General features: G+C 44.9%; 1 protein-coding gene across 1 annotated transcript in view; it reads right to left on the reverse strand.

The window, feature by feature from the left end:
- LOC126474803 (toll-like receptor 2) overlaps nucleotides 1-20,091 on the reverse strand; it is a 323,566-nt gene that overhangs the window by 175,689 nt on the left and 127,786 nt on the right. The window contains exon 3 of the mRNA XM_050102274.1: nucleotides 19,478-19,764. Within this exon, the coding sequence (XP_049958231.1) occupies nucleotides 19,478-19,764 (287 nt within the window). The remainder of the gene's footprint in view (nucleotides 1-19,477; nucleotides 19,765-20,091) is intronic.

Consider the following 20,091-nt stretch of genomic DNA (forward strand, 5'->3'; position numbering starts at 1 on the left):
TGTATGCGACCAAAGAAAACTACATGTTTTGCACCATAATTCGGTAGGATCCTCCATTTAGCTGACTTGGAAACTGCGGAGCGATCCCGCAATCAAACTGGCTACTGGGGAGCTGCATGTGGGCAAAACTTGTACCTTTATTACTTATTATTTGTTAAATCAGATGTCAAACAGGCATATAAAGCTTTTCTCATTAGTGTAATCGTAAAATGCTAATGAAAATAATCTGATCATAGCGTGTAAAACAAAAGAAAATCTAGAACAGCCGGAACCACTTCGTGCGTTGTTGTGTTGTTACGAACGATGCCCCCTGTGAGACATCTACACTGGTAGTATAGCTCAGATCTTACTGGCGTACGAAATTGTGTGTTAGCTGATTACATGATTAAATTTTGGATTGGTAACCAGTAAATATATACTTGGTGCCCCGAGTTTTTGAGTACTGCAGACAAACTTTATGTACTGTTCATTTGTTTATGAAAAACTTATTGATCAAATTTTTCTTGTGATCTGTAGACCGTCTGGCGATGTCAGAGCACTGATTATTGACGATAGTGAGTTTGTTATTTTAACAAACTTTAACCTTGCGTGTAAAATAACTTTAATCCCTTTTAAAATTTCGACTAAGTCACTTAATAGGCTTTCTGAGCCTGAATATCAGTGTCACGAGTAGTAGCAATCCATTTCAGCCAACTGCACTTGATGAGGATCCAACGTCCCGCCATTATATACTCTGGGACAACCAGGCGGAATTAAGACGCCAGCTCAATACAATTTAGAGACTTTTGCGATGTATACCGATTCCTTAAGATTCAACTGCGACCCGCACAGTACTGTGGAAGGCTATACCAAAATCACAATTAAACTTTCGTAAGTAGTCTAACACCACTGATGTTTCTAGGAAAACAGACACAGCGTAATCTCCTGAACAGAGAGAATGCTAGGAAGTTTCAAAATGAGAACTTGGCGATGGAACTACAAACCAGTAAATCTACAGTTCCTTACCGTCTGCATTAGTAAACACTGATTGCAAAAGACGTACAGTGAGCATCACGTTAACGCACGTGGCATCTTCAGTCTGCACACCCTGCACGAATTTCGAGACGACGCGTTTCTCCGTCTTTGGCAGAGCGCCCTGTCTGTGAGGCGGCAGGTCTCTCTGGCTGCTACCTTTTGGGAGCGCTCACACGCCGTTACAGAGACTGCAGAAGCAGCCCGCGCCTGCCCTGGTTCGGAGCATCTGGCCTGCGTCGCACCGCCGTGCTGGGTGTTGCCGAAATAGCTAGGCGCACATCAACAGCGTTTCCATCTAAATGCTAAGCGGGCTGCTCGCCGCCTACTTTGCTGCGCTACGCCGTGCTCTTCAAAGCAGACACGATTCGGTTACTGTAACGCTGTCACTCCACGACGGAGGGTTCCGTAACGCTACACTCCCTTGGTGTTCCATTCGTTAACTGCAAGATGACTTTTATCGAGACTGGACTACTCAAATGTAGCAATGCACAGATACGCCACTGTGGGCAGTGGACAGCGTATTATTTGATTTAAAGCTAGTTCCACTCGTCAGACGCGAGAATCAGTGGAAATTATAGAACACAACAGTTTCAGATATTGATCACTAAAGCTCGACTTCTCGCATGACAGCTTACATTCATTGCCCTGTTACCAACACGTTAGAGGGCTAAAACTCAGCGCGGCACAAAGGCAACCCAAAGTGGAGGGACTTGAGTCTGCAGTGTTTGTGACAAGCCCATATTCACTTGTATACACAAAAGAAAAAAATTATCATTTTGAAAGCAAGGGCCACACCGATATGCAGTAATTTGTATTCCAAAGAAGGCTCACTGCTGTATTTACGGGGATTGGAATTTAAATAGTGGCAACTATTTATTCACAACCGATACAAAAGAGTTACATATTTGCACCTGTTCTGTCCTTCAAAGTAGTCGCCAGCGTTGTGTAGAATCCGTTGCCAGCGATGTGGAAGGCGTAGTATACCGTTAGCAGAGCCTGTTCTGTTGATAGTGCGAATGGAACGTCTAATCTCTGGAACAGTTCTGAAGTGAATGCCAAGAAGTGGTTCCTTCATCTTCGGAATCAAATCAAAGTCCTTGTCAAGGACGTAAGTCCGGGGAGTATGGTGCATGGTACAGTACTTCCCAGGCCCATCGACCGAACGGAGCAGCCACAGCTTGCGCTGTATGCGCCCTCGCATTGTCGTGCAGAATGATTGGTGGATTGCGCAGAAAGTGTCGCCGCTTCTTTCACAACGCTGGTCGCAGGTGACTTAAGTCCTTGTGACTTTGATTTGATTCCGAAGATGAAGGAACCACTTCGTGGCATTCGCTTCAGAACAGTTCCAGAGATTCGACAGGCAGTAGAGCGTTCCATTCGCAGTATCGAAAGAACAGTCGCTGCTAACGGTATACTACGCCTTCCACATCGCTGGCACCGGGCTCTACACAACGCTAGTGACTACTTTGAAGGACAGTAAGAGGTGCAAACATGTAATTCTTTTGTATGGGTTGTGAAAAAGTAGTTGCCATTATTTAAGTTCGAACTCTCCTACTATCGAACCATTAACTTGTTATGGTTACAAAATACTGACATGAATTATTTACAGAAGAATCAGTTATAAGAGTCAAAGGACGTGAAAAGGAAGCCGTAATTTGGAAGGAATAAGACAGAGTTGTAGCTTATGACGGTGTTATTCAATTTATTCACTACTGGCCATTAAAATTGCTACACCAAGGAGAAATGCAGATGATAAAAGGGTATTCATTGGACAAATATATTATACTAGAACGGACATGTGATTACATTTTCACGCAATTTCTGTCCATAGATCCTGAGTAATCAGTACCCAGATCAACCACCTCTGGCCGTATTAGGCCTTGATACGCCTGGGCATTGAGTCAAACAGAGCTCGGATGGCGTGTACAGGTACAGATGTCCATGCAGCTTCAACACGATACCACAGTTCGTCAAGAGTAGTGACTGGCGTATTGTGACGAGCCAGTTACTCGGCCACCATTGACCAGACGTTTTCAATTGGTGAGAGATCTGGAGACCGTGCTGGCCTGGGCAGCAGTCGAACATGTTCTGTATCCAGAAAGGCCCGTACAGGGCCTGCAACATGCCGTCGTGCATTATCCTGCTGACATGTAGGGTTTCGCAGGGATCGAATAAAGGGTAGAGCCACGGGTCGTAACACATCTGAAATGTAACGTCCACTGTTCATAGTGCCGTCAATGCGAACAAGAAGTGACCGAGACGTGTAACCAATGGCACCCCATACCATCACGCCGGGCGATACGCCAGTATGGCGATGACGAATACACGCTTCCAATGTGCGTTCACCGTGATGTCGACAAACACGGATGCGATCATCATGATGCTGTAAACAGAATCTGGATTCATCAGAAAAAATGACGCCTTGCCATTCGTGCACCCAGGTTCGTCGTTGAGTACAGCATCGCAGGCGCTCCTGTCTGTGATGCAGCGTCAAGGGTAACCGCAGCCATGGTCTCCGAGCTGATAGTCCATGCTGCTGCTAACGTCGTCGAACTGTTCGTGCAGATGGTTGTTGTCTTGCAAACGTCCCCATCTGTTGACTCAGTGATCGAGACGTGGCTGCACGATTCGTCACAGCCACGCGGATAAGATGCCTGTCATCTCGACTCCTAGTGATACGAGGCCGTTGGGTTCCAGCACGGTGTTGCGTATTACCCCCCTGAACGCACCGATTCCATATTTTGCTAGCAGTCATTGGATTTCTACCAACGAGAGCATCAATGTTGCGATACGATAAACGGCAATCGCGATAGGCTACAATCCGAACTTTATCAAAGTCGGAAACGTGATGGTACCCATTTCTCCCCCTTACACGAGGCATCACAACAGCGTTTCACCAGGCAAAGCCGGTCAACTGTTTGTGTATGAGAAATTGGTTGGAAACTTTCCTCATGTCAGCACGTTGTAGGTGTCGCCACCGGTTCCAACCTTGTGTGAATGCCCTGAAAAGCTAATCATTTGCATATCACAGCATCTTCTTCCTGTCGATTAAATTTCGCGTCTGTAGCACGTCATCTTCTTGGTGTAGCAACTTTAATGGCCAGTAGTGTACATTGAGCAAGCTGTGAAGGAAACAAAAGAAGAGTTTGGAAACGGATTTGGAAGATCAGGGCAACGGAATGGATAATGTCTTGAACATAGTTATAAGGTAAACATCAACAAAAGTAAAACAATGATACTGGGGAGTAATCGAATTAAATCGGGCGATGCTAAAAGAATTAGATTACGAAATAAGACACTAAAAGTAGCGGATGAGTTTCGCTATTTGAGCAACAGAACTGAGTCGTGGTGCAGCAGTTTGATTTACCTTTGTTCGAATACCCTCTTTGCCTCATACGTCGATAACGGTAAACTCTTTGTTTGCAACCAGAGGGTATGATGTAGGGGAGCGGATGAAATGAAAGCTCAATACTGTTCGCTTTGTGACCGACCAGCAGAGAAAAACAAGATACGATGGCGCTCGTTGAGATGGCCTGAGCACTGGTTAGCTCCTAGTGGTAGTTGTGCACTTACTACGGACTTGAGTGGTGAATGGATGCGGCATACCTGTATTGCCGTGGTACGAGGGTTATTCGGATAGTAAGCTCCGATCGGCCAAGAAATGGAAACCACTGTAAAAATCTAATAAAGCTCTTCACAAATGTGTTCGGCAGTGTCTCTAGTATGCCTGTCGGTTACATCAGTTCGCTCTTTTCAGTTCTGAGCGCATGGTGAGCATCTAAAGACGCGTAGAAAATAGTGTCTCCCGTCAAGTATGAGGACCTGGTGACAGATTTCGCCTGATGTTACGCAGCCCACGTTACAGAACTGTCATACGGTTCCTACTTCGTGACAATTCTCGGTCGCAATCTGCAGGAGCAATGAAAATGCTCCTGCAGCATATTCGGTGGGAAGTGTTTGATCACCCGCACTACAGCCCGTAATTGGCTCCCTCCTTGTTTCATCTCTGCTCACATTAACTACTGGATATGAAGACAACATTTTCGCACAGACAACGAGCTACAGATGAGCGCAGAGAATTGGCGGGAAGCACAGGAGGCTGCCTTCTATGGCGAGGGTATTGAAAAGTTGGTACAACGCCACGACAAATGTCTGAGTCGGACTGGTGACTATGTAGAGCAGTGGCTGGAAGCTGTAGCTAACTGTTGCAGATAAAATATTTATGATTATCACAGTGGTTTCCATTTTGCGATCAATCGGAACTTACATTCCGAACAGCCCTAGCATTTTGAATCGTGTAGCGACGAGAGGGTTCGCTGGCATTGGGTACAGCGGACGGAATCTTCTATTGCACGCCTTGGGTAGAGCTATGACTGTTGTTATACGGCAGTACGATGGTGACGTTTCACCTCGATCATGAACATCCTTTTGATCCGACTTGATTTTTCCGCTTACTGCGGAAACTTCCTTTGTTTATTGGTGAGTACTGACTAATTTCCTTGCCAAGCTGGTATTCTTATGGGGAAACCTATCGGACTCTCGTCGTCTGCCACCGTCAGGTTTTCCTTCTTTCTTTCTTTTTTTGTTATAGAACGGGAAGTGAGCCCGGGAAAGAGTTAAGAGTAGTTATCCGGGCTGTGATAGAATTCGTCCTGACACTGATGCTACTGAAATAATTAAAGTGTAGCAAGTTTGGTGATAAATTGTCGTAATGGTTAAATAATTACCTAATTGCGTAAGAGACTGTTCGGAGCAACTGATACATTAAAATGGATATTTTGAGGCGATTCCTTAATCAGAATATTAGTTGCTAAATTCCAAGTAGGTAAATTTTTTTCATTTGTGGAAACCTGAACGGGTTCCTTTTAAACTGTGCGTATTCATTTGTTCTGAGCCTGTGCTTATATTTCTTTCATGTGTTCCAGATAGCTAAATAACTGTGTTTGTAAATCCTAGAGCTTGTACTGATGGCTGACGAGGGTTATGTATGTCATGGCTTTGTGGGCCTTTGTCACCGCTACGTGTAATTATTCCGTCACCCTATGCCAGTAATTACGCCCGCAGGTTCTAGGCGTGATGCCTGAATCTGTTATTACTCTAATTATAGACAACATGCAGCCTTAGTGATGTACGAAGTTTAATTCTTTAAGTGGCACAGAAAGTAGTTCATTCAGCACAACGCTGTGTAGGCTTTAAACTGGTTTTTAACTTTGTTAGTCTCTTGCAGTTTTACTTTGGTTGCTAGTAAATTTTCTCACTGTAAACTCTTTGGCCTGTAACCGCTGTAACGTTCTGAAGTTTGAAGTTAATTTAGCGTTTCAAGGTTTAAAAAAGAAGTTTCGATTGAATTTTCTTCTGTAACGTTTGTTTAAGTCTATTGTGGACGTGTTCCACTAAAAATGTAATTAAGGTCGTGTTTACCCATTGGGAAATTTTGTTTGTAATAATTGTGTTTTTAAGTAATATGTGTGTCTTAGCTTCTCCAGCACCTCAGGACCCCACCACATAGCTCCTGGCTGTTGCTCCAGTCCAATAATAAGTGATGAGGACCGAAACAGAAAGGATACCAAACATAGACTAGTAACCCAAGAAAGGAGAAATTTGTTAAAATCAAATATAACTTAAATGCTAGGAAGTCTTTTCTGAAGATATTTGTCTGAGTGTAGCCAAGTGTGGGAGTGAAAAGTGGATGACAAGCCGTTCATAAAAGAAAAAAATAGAAACTTTTGAAATGTAGTGCTACAGAGGAATGTTGAAAATGAAATGGCTGGATCGAATAACTAAAGAAGAGGTACTGAATCGCAATGAGGAAAAAAGAAATTTGTGGCACACTTGATTAAAAGAAGCGATCTGGTGATAGGACAAATCCTGAGGCTTCAAGGAATCGTCAGTTTGGCAGGAAAAGGAGGTGTGAGATAGACAAAGGCTTGAACACAGTAAGCACGTTCAAACTTATGCAAGAAATCTTTATGGTGCGAAAAGCGGCAACTTACTATAAGTAATAAAAAGTGCGAGGTCATCAACATGAGTAATGCAGGACGATTCAGAAAAGATCGTTTCAACTAGCTCTTTATATTTATATACCTTCTTGTAAGATCATCAGATGATCAAAACAAATTGCAAAACGATTTAGACAAGAAATCTGTATGGTACGAAAAGTGGCAACTGACTATAAATAATAAAAAGTGCTAGGGCCTCAACATGAGTACTAAAAGGAATCCGCTAAATTTCGACTACAGGATAAAACTGACAAATCTAAAGCTCTACAATCAACTACACATTTAGGGACTACAATGACGAATAATGTAAGTCAGGACGATCATATAGATTAATTTGTGGAGAAAGCAAACCAAAGAATGAGATTTATTGTCAGAACACTTGAAAAATGTAACAGGTGTACTAAAGAGACCTTTTACACTATGCTTGTCCACGTTCTTCTAGAATATGAAAGTGCGGTGTGGAATCCACGTCAGACAGGACTGACGGAGGACATAGAAAAAATTCAAAGAAGGAGAGATCGTTTTGTATTATCGCGAAATAGGGGAGTAATTAAAGCAAAGGTGATTTTCGTTGTTGCGGGATCTTGTTATGACATTTCAGCTTCGTCCTCAGAGTGTGAAAATATTTTGTTGGCGCCCATCTACACTCCTGGAAATGGAAAAAAGAACACATTGACATCGGTGTGTCAGACCCACCATACTTGCTCCGGACACTGCGAGAGGGCTGTACAAGCAATGATCACACGCACGGCACAGCGGACACACCAGGAACAGCGGTGTTGGCCGTCGAATGGCGCTAGCTGCGCAGCATTTGTGCACCGTCGCCGTCAGTGTCAGCCAGTTTGCCGTGGCATACGGAGCTCCATCGCAGTCTTTAACACTGGTAGCATGCCGCGACAGCGTGGACGTGACCCGTATGTGCAGTTGACGGACTTTGAGCGAGGGCGTAAAGTGGGCATGCTGGAGGCCGGGTGGACGTACCGCCGAATTGCTCAGCACGTGGGGCGTGAGGTCTCCACAGTACATCGATGTTGTCGCCAGTGGTCGGCGGAAGGTGCACGTGCCCGTCGACCTTGGACCGGACCGCAGCGACGCACGGATGCACGCCAAGACCGTAGGATCCTACGCAGTGCCGTATGGGACCGCACCGCCACTTCCCAGCAAATTAGGGACACTGTTGCTCCTGGGGTATCGGCGAGGACCATTCGCAACTGTCTCCATGAAGCTGGGCTACGGTCCCGCACACCGTTAGGCCGTCTTCCGCTCACACCCCAACATCGTGCAGCCCGCCTCCAGTGGTGTAGCGACAGGCGTGAATGGAGGGACGAATGGAGACATGTCGTCTTCAGCGATGAGAGTCGCTTCTGCCTTGGTGCCAATGATGGTCGTATGCGTGTTTGGCGCCGTGCAGGTGAGCGCCACAATCAGGACTGCATACGACCGAGGCACACAGGGCCAACACCCGGCATCATGGTGTGGGGAGCGATCTCCTACACTGGCCGTACACCACTGGTGATCGTCGAGGGGACACTGAAGAGTGCACGGTACATCCAAATCGTCATCGAACCCATCATTCTACCATTCCTAGACCGGCAAGGGAACTTGCTGTTCCAACAGGACAACGCACGTGCGCATGTATCCCGTGCCACCCAACGTGCTCTAGAAGGTGTAAGTCAACTACCCTGGCCAGCAAGATCTCCGGATCTGTCCCCCATTGAGCATGTTTGGGACTGGATGAAGCGTCGTCTCACGCGGTCTGCATGTCCAGCACGAACGCTGGTCCAACTGAGGCGCCAGGTGGAAATGGCATGGCAAGCCGTTCCACAGGACTACATCCAGCATCTCTACGATTGTCTCCATGGGAGAATAGCAGCCTGCATTGCTGCGAAAGGTGGATATACACTGTACTAGTGCCGACATTGTGCATGCTGTGTTGCCTGTGTCTATGTGCCTGTGGTTCTGTCAGTGTGATCATGTGATGTATCTGACCCCAGAAATGTGTCAATAAAGTTTCCCCTTCCTGGGACAATGAATTCACGGTGTTCTTATTTCAATTTCCAGGAGTGTATCTGAGGAGGACTGATCATCACAATAAAATAGAGAAATCAGAGCTCACACAGAAATATTTATGTGTTAATTTTCCCGCGCGCTGTTAGAGGGTGGAATGGCAGAGAATAACCTTAAACGTGGTTTAATGAATTTTCTGCCACACACTTAATTGTGAATTGCGGAGTAAACGTATAAGAGACTTGCACCTGATGGGAAAGCGTGGAGAGCTGCATTAAGGAAGTCTACCGTCTGGAAACCATTACAACAACACTACCTTTCTTGCATAACGTAAGACACCAGCTCCACGACAGATTTCAGAGGCGTCAAAGCTTAATTACGAGGTGCAATCAAGTAAAAACATCTTATATCATTTTTCTCACAATATAATTATACGAAATGATACTCGACTGAATTTCCTCATGTTGTGAAATCAGAAGAAGCGATCTGTTTTACTTGGTAAAAACTTTCTAAAGCCAAGATCGCATAAATATTTCTTTATTTACAACAACCGTTTCGATAGATTTTGTTCTCACCTCGAGATATTTAAAAAATTTTGTTACAAAACGCGTTCATTTTGAGTTGTAATCTCATATAAAGTTGTCACAGTAATGGCTAAAATGTAGCACGTTATACTAAGGGTTGTCACAAATAATACATTTTAAAAAAAGCACCTTCTGGATGTGGCAATGTCCACATATGTAGTAGCCCTAACACATGAGTTTTGCGACATGAAATCGCAACAAACAATAAAATGCACAGTATGCCATCTGTGTTGTTAGCCGGACATGTTCTAATCGTTCGAAATCCACCTTAAATGGGATATAAGTTGGATCTTCAAAGACTGGAACAGGTTCAGAGAAGTTCTTGTAGCGACCATCCATAGCCCAGAATCAATCGTCCGTATGTCTGAATCACACACGTTACCAAGGTCAGGTGTGCCTTCTGCCAATACTCGACATAAAGTGTCCAGAATAGCTCCTTAGAGCTCTTCACTCAAAGAGTCCCAGTCTCTATTTGACTCCCATAGCGTTCTGCTATTGTCTGCTTTTCCATTGGCTGAACATTATCACCCCACAAGACACATCGTTCTTACATTCTGCAGACTTCATTTGATTCTTCTTGACTACTTCCCAGAATAAACATGTTACAGCAACGTTTAAATGAAGGAATGCTGTAAAACTTCTGTCACTCAGATCGTTTACAATAAATAAAATTAATACTTGGTTCGTAAATAAGTAAGCCAGTGTTTTTCCAAATGTGTGCTCACGATATATGACACCAGATTGTCCTTGCATATTGTTTAAACTGTTATTTATGCCTTTTCGACAGAAGCATCTTTTCGTTCTTTTTTCAATCAAAGTGTCCACTAACGCGTGCGACTGACCATTTGTAAGCTAGCACAACTTTCTAACAGCACTTGCAATCAAGATTCGAATGAAGTTTCTGGCAAAATGGTAAACTGTTTATTAAATAACTACGCAAGTATGACAAATATGAGATTGTGGAGGATACTATGTTCTAACATATGCATAATGGAAAACTATAAATAAGTCATAAGTCAATAAATAAAATAGATATAGATGAATGGCTTTCAGGGATGACGGCTGTAGTGCAATAGTATCATCTGAGATACGCTTTGTTGAAATAGCATGAAGCAATTGAAAATTGTTAATTCAGAGGTTCGATATGTAAATGTTTATTTACTATGAAATATTAACTTCTGTAGTTTATGGATATTGAAATGTTGTGTCATTTCACGCGCCTTATTTATCTGAGATTGCCGATGTATTCATAATTGCATTAATATTGATTGTAAATTTTTATAGACTCTCAATGAACTGAAAGAAGCCATCTTTCAGCTTGTCTCAAAGTCTTCCATTGCTGGTCATTCCGCTTTCTGCCAAGCGAGCGACTGTTATCCAGCTCCCCTCTTTTGGGATTTACCCACATCCATTGTTCGTCCTGGGCTGTTCTTGAGCAGCCGCCGGGCCTGCTGGCATTCAGCTGTACACCATATGCACCCTATCTCGTAGCATTTCTAGGGGACCGATTAGCTCTCCTACCTACGTATAATGCTAGAACTGATAAGGTAACGCACGAGGATCCCCTCTGCAGAATCGGCGAGAGAAGGAATATATGGAAAATACTGACAAGAAGAAGGGACAGGATGATAGGACATCTGGTAAGACATCAGGGAATAACTTCCATGCTACTAGAAGGAGCTGTAGTGGATAGAAACTGTAGAGAAAGAAATTGGAATACTTCCAACACATAACTGAGGACATAGTTTGCAAATACTACTCTGAGATGAAAAGGTGGCTGGAGAGGAATTCGTGGCCATCACATCGAATTAGAAGACTGATGATTTAAAAAAAAAAAAAAGACAAATGTCCTATTTTGAATGGTTTCCGTTTACAACAATAAACAATGCAACATGCATTGTACAAAGTATCAACTGAAAAATACTATTTTTAAGACTTTCGCCTCTAAGAATTATCGTAAAGGTCACTGTACAAGTCACAATAAATTCTCCAATATCCCACTGTAAACTGCATTGCATTTGTGAAATCTTAGGAGAACATGTTGCGTTGCTCGTCAGAATGCCTCTAATGGTGTAAGATCCGACGATTCTGGTGGCCAGTTAATTGTACCACGACGATCAATCCAGCGACTTGGGTAAGTGCGGTTGACATGTTCCCTCACATGTCTGGTGAAATGAGCTTTGCCTCGGAAACGATTCGGAATAGAGCACGTGTCCATATGAATTTTCTGGCTTCAAATAGGTGTTCCTGTCTTATCCCGGAGTACTGACCATTCCTGCTGGGACACATTCTGGATGTGGGGGTCTAGGGGAGGGCCGATGGTGGTGCAGAAATACACAAGCGAGTCCTCATGAGCTCCAGAGTAGGTGGGCGGCATACACAATATATCACCTAAGGACGGTGGTTTTGGAGGCCAGGAGGGGGGAGCAGGGGCGGTGGTTTCGGATGTGGCGCCACGCCAGTTCCTTGCGCCAGCTGACGTCGCTCGGTCTCGCCGGGGGCTAGATTTGCCCATTTCACCTTCGTCTCACTACATAATACCCCTTGGCCCATGCCAGCGGGTGGAAGGCGGGAATCCAAGCCACCTTCACGTGTGTGCATGTCTCACTATATAGTGTCCTGTGGGTGTTTGAGAAAGCAATTCCTTTATTCCCACATACATTTAGCACTAAGTCAAAGAATAACTATATCACTGCACGTAAATTAACACTTCACGGAATGTTTATGAAGCACTGTACACTTGTAGGGATCGATTGTCAGAAATAGGTCACTACATGACTCCCCCCTTTAATGCTAACGATACCGCAGATTAAATTTCACACGCCGTCCAGCTCTTGTAACTACTTCTTTCTTGAAACCGGGCGGTGCGTCACGTGTGTCAGTGGTTGTGTCAGGGAGTGGTGTAGTAGTCCTCGACGTCGGTCTTGGTGTTGCAGTGACTGGTGTTCGCTGAGTGTTGTGGTGTTCATGGGGTATAGGAACACATCTTGTAGCTTCTCCTGTCTTCTCTGGTTTGTGTTCAGTGGTAGCTGTGGTGTCTGTTGCGTCCAGAAATGCAGACTTGATACGGTCCACTGTAACTGTGGTGGGTGTACCGTTAATCATTATGCGGAAAGTATTGGTATCCCTACTGACTACCAGATATGGTCCGTCATATGGTGGCTGCAGTGGTTTGCGCACAGTATCATTGCGTAAGAATACATGCGTGCACTTGTCTAGCTCCGCAAAAACGAACGAGTGTCTTCCAAGCTGGTTTCTGGGCATTGTTGGTCTCAATTGGCGTATATGCTCTCTTAATCTTGTGGCGAATTCTGAGGCTGTGATTGTATCATCTACCACGCTGTGCAGAAATTCTCCAGGTAGGCGTAACGTTTGTCCATACACCAGTTCTGCTACTGTTGCTTTCAGATCACTTTTAAAGTACGATAAGTAGTGTATCTGTCCAATTCGGTGTTGCGTGACATCTCAGTGCTGCCTTTAACTGTCGATGAAGACGCTCAATCATGCCATTTGATGCGGGGTGGTATGCCGTGGTGCGTATGCGTTTCATACCTAATAACGTAGCCAATGCTTTGAAAACGTAGGCTTCAAATTGTCGTCCTTGATCAGTTGTAATTCTCAGTGGAACTTCAAAGCGGGCAATCCAACCACGAAAAAATGTTTGAGCTATAGTTTCTGCAGTGATGTCCTTCATTGGAAATGCCTCAGGCCACCTAGTAAATCTGTCAATCACCGTGAGGCAATAACTGTAGCCTCCCGATGTCGACAGTGGGCCGATAATGTCAACATGCACATGGTCAAAACGCTGATTTGGTGGAAGAAATGTGCCTAATGGTGCCCTGACGTGCTGTTTGATTTTATTCCTCTGGCACGCCAAGCATTGCTTCACATATGGTTTACAGTCTGTGTGCATACATGGCCATACAAATTTTTGTTTGACCAATCTGAGTGTGGCTCTTACTCCTGGGTGTGACAGATTGTGCATTGACGCAATTGCCTGTGTTCTGAATTGCTGTGGCACAAATGGACGTATCATTCCTCTTCCTACGTCACAGTACAACTCAATGCTTGCTTCAGGAAATGTCACGAGCTGTAGCTTCAATCCTTTCTCTTGTTGCAATAGATCACGCAACTCACTATCACATCGTTGCGCATGCGCGAGGGCGTCGTAATCAATGGCCTTTGTCACTGCTTCCACCTGTGCGATGTCATCTGCTGCTGTGGACACTGCTTCTATGCGAGAAAGTGCATCAGCTGGGACATTTAGCTTCCCTTCCACATACACAATGCTGGTCGTGAACTGGCTGATGTAATCTAAGTGTCACAGCTGCCTGGGTGATGCTTTCTCTGGCTTTACCTTAAAGGCATAGGTAAGCGGTTTATGATCTGTGTAAATCGTGAACTGTCGCCCTTCTAATGCGTGTCTAAATTTTTTTACTGGCGCATAAGCTGCGTACAGCTCACGGTCATATGTTGCCCAACGTTGCTGAGATGGTGACAACTTATGACTATAAAATGCAATGAGCTGCCATAACTGATCAATTTGTTGCTGAAGTACGATACCGATGGCAGTGGACGAAGCATCAACCATGAGAGCGAGTGGAGCATGCGCGACCGGGTGTGCTAATTGTGCGGCCTCTGCTATAGCTTTTTTTATAGCGTGAAACGCGGTGTCCGCCTCGATAGTCCAATGCACACTGTGGTTAGGTTTAGGTGCGCCTTTAAGTAGTTCATTCAATGGTGCAGTTATCAGTGCATGATTGCGAATGAAGCGTTGGTAGAAATTCACTACTCCAATGAATCGTCGTAATTCTCTGACTGTGAAAGGGCGGGGGTACTTGTTTATGGCCTCTACTTTACTGTGTGGCGGTCGAATACCCTGTGCATTCACCAAATATCCTAGAAAGTGGACCTCTTTCTCACCAAAAACACACTTGGCAGGATTAATTACTAGTTCATGTGTGCGTAGGCGGTCAAACACTTGTGCCAAATGCTGTAAGCGCTCCTCTTCCGATGCAGACATCACCAATAAATCATCTATATACACGTAACAAAAATCTAAATCTCTTGTAACCTCATCCATAAAACGTTGGGAGGTCTGGGCGGCATTACATAGTCCGAATGGCATTCGGGTGAATTCAAATAGACCGAATGGTGTTGTCACCGCTGTTTTAGGAATGTCTTCTGCAGCTATAGGGATCTGATAGTAAGCTCGAACTAGATCAATGGTAGAAAATATAGTCTTACCGTGAACATTTGCAGAGAAGTCTTATATATGTGGAACTGGGTACCGGTCTGGAATGGTCCTTGCATTGAGTTGGCGATAGTCACCGCAGGGGCGCCATCCATTCTCCTTTTTAGGCACCATGTGAATTGGGGATGCGCAACTGCTACTAGAAACTCTGCAGATACCTTGTGACAACATGCTGCGAAATTCCTGCTTTACCACTTTTAGCTTTTCGGCCGTTAAACGTCTAGGCCGAGCGTGAGTTGGCGGCCCTGGCGTGGTCAAAATGTGGTGGACGGTTGTATGCTTGACTGGTGGGAGAGTAGGCGATTGCTGTGTGATCTCGGGGTATCCTTTCAGTAATCGTATATATGGTGTGTCGCCTGTGACTGTGCGTACCTCTAGTGGTGTGATACAACGGACTTTTCCTGTTGTATGCAGACTAGTAGTGAAATCTATTAGTCGCTGATGTCGCAGATCTGGCAGTAAGTCGTAGAAGGACAAAACATCAGCTCCGATAATAGGCTGTGATATATCTGCCACTGTAAATTGCCATTCAAACACATGGCGTAGCCCCAAGTTAAGGAATAATGTTACTCGACCGTATGTTCTAATTTTGGAGTCATTGGCGGCGTATAGATAACAGTCGTCGCAGATCCGTCGTGATAGGCGGTTTTCTGGATATACGGACACTTCTGCGCCTGTATCGACGAGAAACTGTAGTTTTGAAACTTCCTGGCAGATTAAAACTGTGTACCCGACCGAGACTCGAACTCGGGACCTTTGCCTTTCGCGGGCAAGTGCTCTACCATCTGAGCTACCGAAGCACGACTCACGCCCGGTACTCACAGCTTTACTTCTGCCAGTATCTCGTCTCCTACCTTCCAAACTATACAGAAGCTCTCGCAGGAGAGCTTCTGTAAAGTTTGGAAGGTAGGAGACGAGATACTGGCAGAAGTAAAGCTGTGAGTACCGGGCGTGAGTCGTGCTTCGGTAGCTCAGATGGTAGAGCACTTGCCCGCGAAAGGCAAAGGTCCCGAGTTCGAGTCTCGGTCGGGCACACAGTTTTAATCTGCCAGGAAGTTTCATATCAGCGCACACTCCGCTGCAGAGTGAAAATCTCATTCTGGAAACATCCCCCAGGCTGTGGCTAAGCCATGTCTCCGCTATATCCTTTCTTTCAGGAGTGCTAGTTCTGCAAGGTTCGCAGGAGAGCTTCTGTAAAGTTTGGAAGGTAGGAGACGAGATACTGGCAGAAGTAAAGCTGTGAGTACCGGGCGTGAGTTGTGCTTCGGTAGCTCAGATGGTAGAGCACTTGCCCGCGAAAGGCAAAGGTCCCGAGTTCGAGTCTCGGTCGGGCACACAGTTTTAATCTGCCAGGAAGTTTCATATCAGCGCACACTCCGCTGCAGAGTGAAAATCGCATTCTGGAAACATCCCCCAGGCTGTGGCTAAGCCATGTCTCCGCTATATCCTTTCTTTCAGGAGTGCTAGTTCTGCTAGGTTCGCAGGAGAGCTTCTGTAAAGTTTGGAAGGTAGGAGACGAGATACTGGCAGAAGTAAAGCTGTGAGTACCGGGCGTGAGTTGTGCTTCGGTAGCTCAGATGGTAGAGCACTTACCCGCGAAAGGCAAAGGTCCCGAGTTCGAGTCTCGGTCGGGCACACAGTTTTAATCTGCCAGGAAGTTTCATATCACACTCCGCTGCAGAGTGAAAATCTCATTCTGGAAACTGTAGTTTTGTTTCGCGGTCTGTCACAAAAAGTCGGCGAGTGTTTGCACTGGAAATTATAGCTGCTACGGTGTCTGCTTCATGTTTCCACTTGCAAGGTGGCGTACACTTTCGTGCATCATTACCAAATGTCTTGTGGTACCAGCATAAGTTCTATAGTGACGGTGATCCATTGTGACTTCGTGACCGTCGGCGGCGTGGCCGTTGGCGGTTGTGCATTGTTTGTAATGCAGCTACCTGTGCGGCCAACTCTGCCAGTTGTGATTGTAGGGAGACTAACGTCACTGTGGGCGAATTTTCTTGTTGTGGCGTTAATGTTGAGACACTTGATGTAGGATACATTTCAGTTAACCTGTCGGCCGTTTGTGCCAGTGCGTTTAAATCGCCTGCACATACCGTGAGAATTTTTTGAGTATCTGGCGGCAACCGAGACAACCATATATTTCGTAGCACATCACCAGTTACAGTGTTACTTGCCAGTGTGCGCAAACGTCGTAAGAGTTGTGATGGAGTGCGATCTCCGAATTCTTCAGTGTGCAGTAGCTTCTCTAGCCGTTTTGCCTCTGACTGTGACAAACGCTTTATTAATGCGTTTTTAATGGATCCATAACGATCGGTATCCGGTGGTGCGGCTAGGATATCTTGTACTTCTGCTGCTAGATCTTCTGTAAGTGCTGCAACCACATAGCTGTACTTAGTTTCGTCCGCCGATATTTGTGCGAGGACGAACTGGCTCTCTAACTGGGCAAACCACAATAGAGGATTATGTAACCAGAATGGTGGAGGTTTTATCGTCACCCTGTTAATTGCACTGCTGGCTTCAGGTTGAATTGAGACTGGCGAGTCGGTCATTATCGTGCTGAAACGAGCGGGACGCGGCTGGCACGGAAGTTACAAACGTGAACGTCGCGGAACTTCGTTAAACGCTGAAGCCGACGCGGATGTTAACGTAGTTCGTCGGGTGTCACCAAATGTGGGTGTTGGAGAGAGCAATTCCTTTATTCCCACATACATTTAGCAATAACTTAACACTACACACATGAATGAATTGTGTAAACATGAACAGCACGGAATAACTAGCAAAAGCTAAGTCATAGAATAACTATATCACTGCACGTAAATTAACACTTCACGGAATGTTTATGAAGCACTGTACACTTGTAGGGATCGATTGTCAGAAATAAGTCACTACAGTCCCTTGACCATACCAGCGGGTAGGGGTTCGAGCGACCTTCATAGTTTAAAGTTAATATATATCGAGAAGTGGTGCGCAAGCGAAATATTTATTCCTTGACTTCGCGTTGCTCCATGCCGAGCGAAGAAAAATAAGAAAATCGGAATGCGACTGGACTTTGTTACGATACAGGATAACGAGAGGACGTGTATGAAGTGTGGGCAATGAAACAGTTATTGTTAGCCGCCATATTGTATAATTTGTGCTTTATGAGATTCACAAGTGATATGTAATGTTAATGTGGAGTTGAGTAACGGCCATAATACAGTCTGTTGCATTTCAAAGGTTACTGCGCGTATATAATTTTGATCAAAGGATTCTGTGATGAATTATTATGTGCTAAAAGCTTGTATAGGACTTCAAACATTTGGTGGTCGATGCTTGCTGTAGAACCTGCTTCAATAACAGGGCCAAAAGCATAGATAAAGTTTTCACTGCTAAAAGGAACTCATTTCACTCGCAGACAATCAGCGAATGACGTGATGCGAATGGGAGTGTTCCAATTCGAGAAGATCCTATAGAAGTTTTCTTTCTCTTCCCATTTCAAGAATTTTACAGGCGACCGTCGGAGTCGGCAAGAGAGTAACGTGTCTACGTGTACGAAATTACCTACGCTGTGGGGGAAGTCGACGCCATATGGGATATTATCCTGCTCAGACATACAGACACTACTCACACTAGTCCAAAAACAACGAGTTCAATAATACCAGCTTAAAACATTAATTTCTTCTTTTGCGCAGTAATATTACAACTTCCACCCTCTTTCGAAGATCCAGACGCTACTACCGCGTCTATGTATGGACATCGTGGCAATCCCGGTAGCCAATAATTTCTACCTCTGATGACGATGTTGGAGGCAGCTGTCCAAGGCTCCAGTATTTTATTCGAAATGCAACTGTCCACAATATAAATTGTATTGTATTGCTTAAAATTGTTCCTGTTTTGGTAACTAATGTTAATGCGAACTGTATTGGCAATTATGTGCAATGATTTGGTAACAAATGTTAATGTACTCCTAAGATTATAAATTAGTATACACTTATCATGAACACGGTAGTGCATATTATTCTTGTTTTCTTGTATGATTAATAATGCTTATGCTTCTAGTTTGCTATAGAGAAACGAACATATATAGAAGTTCAACTGTACAAAAGCCACGTCCACTATGACAGGCTCGAGGACTTGCCGAGCCCTCATGTGGGTGAGGCTTTCCGTGGAATCAGAGCATCCCGTTTTTAGTCATTCTTGTTTTGGCCATCTGCTAAGGAAGTAGATCTTAAGTTTACAAATTATCTCATGTAAATTTTATTCTTCTTTGATTTTACATGTTTCTTAAATTTCAAACTTTCTAAATTCTTTTTAGAGTTTCTTTGTATTAACAATATATACAAAAAATATATACAATATATAAAAAAACGAATAATAAACAGAGGAAGGTTAGTGGCACACCGTGCAAGAAATCGGGTCCGCCTCCACGTGGCTAGGGACGGGCAACGGTGTGAGAACTTTCATGAACATCTAGAAGTTCTCACACCGGCTAAGAGACCATGAGTGCCACTAACGCTACATTTTGTAGTAGCAGTAGAATCCACCATAGCTACTAGACGGTGGGTTTCTCTGTAAGTAAAATGAAAAAAAGTCCACAATATAAATACCACGTTGCGATGGAAGTGGCGGCGTACCTGTAGGGAGACTGCTCAGTGCAAAGCCTGCCAAAGGGGACGCTGCGCGGGAAGACGACGGCGACGCGCAGGTGCTGGATCTGCTGGTAGAAGATGTTGTCCTCGAGGTCGCCGAACGGGATGGTGTTGGGCAGCGCGGGCTGCGGCACCTGGCTCACGTTGACGGCGGCCAGCAGCAGGCAGCGGGGCTCCGCCGCGTCGCGCCGCAGCTGCAGCGACACCGCCAGGTTGGTGTTCGCGTGGAAGTTCTTGCCCGTCGTCGCCAGCACCACCTCGCACCGGAACACCTGCAGGCCGAGACACGCACCTCTCACGTCTCTCCCCTACGCCAGCACGTCTACACTGTGCAAGCTGTGATAGCAAAATGTCAAAAACTAAATATAAGAAAAGTTAGTCACCACAGTACACCTTCTATTAAATACAGTACACCTTCTATTACCACAACTGATGTAGTGCCACTGCTCATTACCGTCGTTACTCGCCGGATCTCGCTGATTCCCGTAAGACTTTGAGCTTGGTGTGCATTTGTTCTGAAGAGGTCATTGGCCGTCATCACCCTAATTATATGTGTAGTGTCTGTTCTGTCGGACACCACACATATTATGAAAATTGTC

The sequence above is a fragment of the Schistocerca serialis genome, chromosome 4 (assembly GCF_023864345.2).
Source record: "Schistocerca serialis cubense isolate TAMUIC-IGC-003099 chromosome 4, iqSchSeri2.2, whole genome shotgun sequence".
NCBI classification, from domain to species: domain Eukaryota; kingdom Metazoa; phylum Arthropoda; class Insecta; order Orthoptera; family Acrididae; genus Schistocerca; species Schistocerca serialis.